Raw genomic sequence first — 5,105 nt, 5'->3', positions numbered from 1 at the left:
AGTAACGGTTTTTAATATTTGTAAACCAATACCAAAACGTGGAACTCTAAAACCAAACCAAACCAAACCAAACCCTTACAGTTTGGTATCACGGTTTGGGCTCGTGGTCCTTTCATACTATATTTCCAAAATAAGGTATGATATATTATATTCAAAATATTTCATATGTAAATTAAGCTTTGATACACAAAAATGAGAAAAGGAAAGACCAACCTATTAACAAAATAGGATATATGGAATATTGTCAATACTTCTAGCATTTCTGATATGCTTTGTGTGTTTGGGATTTGGGCTTACTTCATTGTTTATTTTTTGTTTAAACATAGTTAAAATATGTTGCATTCACATAATAAACTAATAGTTTTAACTTTTAATCTAACACATGTACATACAATATAAAATTGCAGTCTGGTCTGGTTTTATACGGTTGGTTCTCGTTATAAGCCATAAACCAAACCGTTCGCTACGGTTCGAAAATTTTGAAACCAACAGACTGAAACTTAAGAAAAAAACCAACCCTGAAACCGAACTGATGAACGGTTTCGGTGGTTTCACGGCTTCGAACCGAACGATGAACACCTAGTTTGACATTTGAACTGACGTTTTTTTTTTAATTTTCAACTTAGGTTGGGGGAGACAAACACGAATACACAGAGGCAGATTTCGATGCAATATTTTGATTTAGGATGCTTACTTTGGAAATGGAATGTATAGTTTTGCTGCTATATTTTGAGGCATTAATTAAAATATTATTATGCTAAACAAAACAAAATTAAAAACTAAAAGTTATACGATGACATGCATAAACGCATGTCGTTAATTTGTGTCGTAAACACCAGTATTGAAAGTGCGCCATAAATGCATGTCAAAAACGTGTCATAAATACGTGTCAAAAACAAGTGTCATAAATGTGTCAAGTGTGTCATTAAATATGACACCGGGGAAGCGTGTCATATTCAATTTATGACATGAGGCTTCAATAACACATATTTGCATGTCATAAGGGCCCTTTAATGACACGCAATGCGTGTAATTGAAGACCTTTTTTCAAGTAGTATTTAGAGATAGTCTCTAACAGTGAATACTTAAGTAAGATATGATGCATCAGATTTTAAAAGTTGGAGATTCATAATTGAACATCATGACTCGTGTGCATCATATGTTGTTGCATTAGGACCGATGCACTAGTGAGACTCATGTATCTTGTATGTTGAGTACAAGATCGTTGATGTGAGTCATGGTGTATCACACATTTTGGGATGTGTGGATTCATTTTAGACTCTTCTATGCTTTTCAGGTGACACATACACGCAACACATGGTACCAGAAGTTCTAAGACCTGATTGATAAAAGCTGTATGATTTACTTTTGTATGAACATGAATATGAGCAAAAAGAACATATAACTGCATGATTTATAGAGTATATTTGGTACCCAAACACCACCATTGTTTACATTATAATCTCAACCAGTCCTCTCCACCGATGAAATCTGTATCAAGAAAAGGAACCGCTTCTTCAAACCCAAATGACTTCGACCAAGATACACGTTTCTTTCTATCTGCCCCTTTTCCTCTGCACTCATATTCTCCAAAAACCGCAGTCCTGGTCGCGCATACATAAACTTTTACCATTCCACTTTACTAACTTCAGGTCTATGGATAAAATTTTGGCTAAATGAATTATGGGATATATACCTTTGCCTATATGGTTGGTTCCAGTCACTCCAACCGGAAGGATCAATAATATTGTCAATGTCACAATATGAATAAACAGCCCTTGAATAGTTTCCCCATGCTCTCCCCAAAAAGATTGCCAAACCACTTCCTGTGACAGAACAGTTAACAAAAGAAAATCCAGTTTTCTCTTCTTCTGAGTTCCTGTGATGTGCTGCAATGGCTCCATATTTATCAGCCACTGAATGCAGACTGCATTCCTGATAAATAAACAAAAACTAATGTTAGTATGACGGTTAATCCTTGACTTTGTAAGGTTTCTTTTCAATGCATAGGCCTGCTAAAGTACCGAATATACAAGATCGGGCTTCTTATGTTCTTTTGTTCGACTCTATACAAACAAATGAACAGGCATAAATATTTAAAATAACACACATTCTTGTTAGGAAAATATACATGTCCATGTTCATTTATGTTCGTCATTTATATTTGAAACGAACAATATTAACTAAACCTATTACAACAACATTACAAGTAAAACAAGAGAAGCATGTTCTTGTTTGTTCCTTCAATTTGTCACACTGATTACCCAAGACTTGTTCTACAATTTGATTGGGTGATCGGTCCATAACTTACGAGCCAATTAGTGTTGCTAAAAACTTAACTAAATATGTAAACGAACATAAATAGACAGATGTAAATTAACAAACATAAACGAGTGGATGAACATGACATATGTTCAAATTTGTTTGTTTAACTAAGTGAACATATTTTTATGTTGTTTGTTACAAAAACAAACATACTTGCCACCGTAATTTTAATATTGTTCGTTGAGCATTAAGTTCATTTACAGGCCAGCGTATGCATGTACCTTGAAGAGTGATCTTGAATTTCCAAAGATGAAATCAACTGTTCCTTGAATATAACATCGATAGAAGTAATGCGATCCACTTTCATCAAGAAGGGTGTCTTGTGTACCGAGTATTCGCACTCGATAAAGCACCGCCTTATTGCCCGCAATCCTTAATGCTACTGCTTGCATTTTATACCCTCCTGGCACTGCAACAACGTTATTCTGTGTAAAACACAAAACCAAACCAAGTTACATGGACATAGAAAACCAAACATAGAAGCAGTGACACTGCTGATACTATGTTACCTCAATGGTAATCCCAGAAGCACAAAAGTAGTCAGATTCTACGGCGACAGAAGCTGTTCTATATGTTCCTAGTTCAGAACCATCTTTGTATTTGTCGGATGCTTTGTCGTGCCAGCTTAAAACCGTTTCCGAAGCATGATTAGGATCTCCAATGAAAGAAATATAGGGTTTGGAAGCAGGAACTATCACTTTTTCTCTGCATATCATCATATATACGTACTTACTATTAACTGAGAACAAAAAAATAAACACAGTATATAAATTTTGTAACGAACGAAACCAGGGGCGGGTCAGGTTTATTATTGAAATTTTAGCCCTTGCCAATGAATGAAACAAACCTGTAAACACCAGGAAGAATATAAATCTTGACCCTGATGGAATTATTAAACGGGACCATATCAACAGCAGCTTGAACAGTTGGCGAATCACCGCGACCGGTTTGATCAACTACGATGACTCTACTAGCATTCCCATCAATATCTCCACTCCGAAAAGTTAACCTTTCAGTTATCTTTTTGTAATCGTGATCTTTATAATCTTGTTGTTGCATCTTGATGTCGTCCCACGTGATGTAACTTCCCAAACTATTGACACCATAAACCAGCAAAAAGAAAGCAACCATGATTCTGAAATCCATCATCGATCGGTAGTTTTGATTTTTGAAAAATGAAAAAACTAGAAGATCGAGGTGGGTGTGGGTCAAGTGTGAGGTTAATAAATGGGGGAGCGTAGGTGGTGCATGTGTATGGGTGTTACTTTATAAACTATATATACATGCAGTAAAGAATTAACTAACAAACATACATTTGAATGCAAGAAAGAACATCAGTTGGTGTGTTCTTCTTCCATGTCATTTAAACTACGACTGGATAGATTCAACCATCATATTATGTATAAACATAATATATATATATTATATATATATATCTACTGGGAGAGAGAGAGAGAGAGAGAAAGAGAGATTTGTTGAGTATTAGTTATGGAAGTGGAAAAGGTAATTAAATGAAGTAGAAAAACAGCGGTTTTGGTTGCTGAAGAAGCTGATGGGATTGTTCATCTTCTTATAAATATATTGTTGAAGAAAATGGGATACCGATCGAGAATGTAGGGACGTGTAAACTAACCTCCACTAAAACCGCCATGGGATTGGGAGGGATGGACTTCACCTCGTTAATTATTCTTTGTTAATTAACAGTGTTTTAGAAACCGGTTTAAACCGGTACGTTGAACCGGTTAAACCGGATTACGCACATTAGGCTAGTATTTTGAGTCCGGTATTTTTGAAAAGTTTGCTAGAACATCGTACCGGCGGTTTTTGTCTAAAATACCGGTTTTTGCTGACAAACCGGTTCTAAGCCCGAAAACTTTTTTGATATTTGCGGTTCATATTTTCAAAATTACTTTTAATTCAACAATTAATATTTAAACGTGTAAACTTTAGGACTATTTTTTTAAAATTGAGTACTTTGCATTATTTTTTTAATAAGAATTAACTTTTGGATTATTTTTTGTTAAAGAAATCATTTAGTTTTGAGTTATTTTTGGATTGAAGTTACACTTGTAGAAAATTATAAGGTTAACTATTCAACCGGTTGAACATTCGGTATAACCTGGTTCAACCGGTTTCACAATTTTTAGCCCACAATATAAGTAAAATACAAATTTTTAAAACATTGCTAATTAGTATTAACCTCCTCATAGATAATTCAGGGTTTCAACATGTTTATTTTCATTTTGAATTAATTTCAACAGCATCACCTTCACTGTTTTCAGTTTTATAATTTTTGATGATTATTATATTTCATTAAAAAATAACAAGGCTATAGACTAACAGAATTAATGTAACATCCTAAAATTTATAATGTTGAAAAAAGAAAGTTATGTTAGTGATTTCGCGTTTTTAATTATTAATGTCGGGTAGGAGCGGATCAGGGACTTGGATTAATTGAGATGGGTTAAATGAAAATGGGATTTAAGGGATATAAATATCCCCTAAACCCAAAAATATCTTCATTTACATCTATTCCTTCACACTTCCAAAACACACAAACCCCATACACAAGCCGACCGGCGGCCGAGATCCGAGGAGAGAGAGAGAGGCCGAGAGCCGTAGAGAGAGAGACCAAGATCCGAGAGAGAAGAGAGAGCGGTTGGTTGTGATTAAGCAAGGAAACAAGATCCAACAAGCTCAAAAAGGTAAGATTCTTGAACTTTGAAGTTTAAAGATCCAAACTTTTTAGTGTTAAGTGACCGGAAATGGTCGGGAAGCGT

General features: G+C 34.9%; 1 protein-coding gene across 1 annotated transcript; it reads right to left on the bottom strand.

Annotated features, from left to right (window-relative positions):
* Positions 1-1,366: 1,366 nt before the first annotated feature.
* LOC143604348 (pectinesterase QRT1-like) lies at positions 1,367-3,469 on the bottom strand. The gene is made up of 5 exons (XM_077080857.1): positions 3,173-3,469; positions 2,835-3,030; positions 2,547-2,750; positions 1,697-1,935; positions 1,367-1,604 (listed from the first exon to the last, which is right to left on the bottom strand). The coding sequence occupies exons 1-5, from the start codon at positions 3,454-3,456 to the stop codon at positions 1,457-1,459; spliced, it is 1,071 nt and encodes a 356-aa protein (XP_076936972.1). The 5' UTR covers positions 3,457-3,469; the 3' UTR covers positions 1,367-1,456.
* Positions 3,470-5,105: the final 1,636 nt, after the last annotated feature.

This window comes from Bidens hawaiensis, unplaced genomic scaffold, assembly GCF_021521415.1.
Source record: "Bidens hawaiensis isolate Kalapana, Puna unplaced genomic scaffold, B.hawaiensis_p1.1 tig00064847_1, whole genome shotgun sequence".
In the NCBI taxonomy this organism is placed as follows: domain Eukaryota; kingdom Viridiplantae; phylum Streptophyta; class Magnoliopsida; order Asterales; family Asteraceae; genus Bidens; species Bidens hawaiensis.
The sequence above is the reverse complement of the archived record's forward strand: the minus strand, read 5'-3'. Positions and strand labels throughout refer to the sequence as shown.

Bases quoted from the DNA above. Each gene is read 5' to 3' on its own strand.
- LOC143604348 (XM_077080857.1), bottom strand. From the start codon at position 3,456: ATGGTTGCTTTCTTTTTGCTGGTTTATGGTGTCAATAGTTTGGGAAGT. The intron at 3,031-3,172 runs GTTTGTTTCATT...GATGATATGCAG, and splicing joins ATTCTTCCTGGTGTTTACAG to AGAAAAAGTGATAGTTCCTG. The intron at 2,751-2,834 runs GTAACATAGTAT...TGTTTTACACAG, and splicing joins CTTCTGGGATTACCATTGAG to AATAACGTTGTTGCAGTGCC.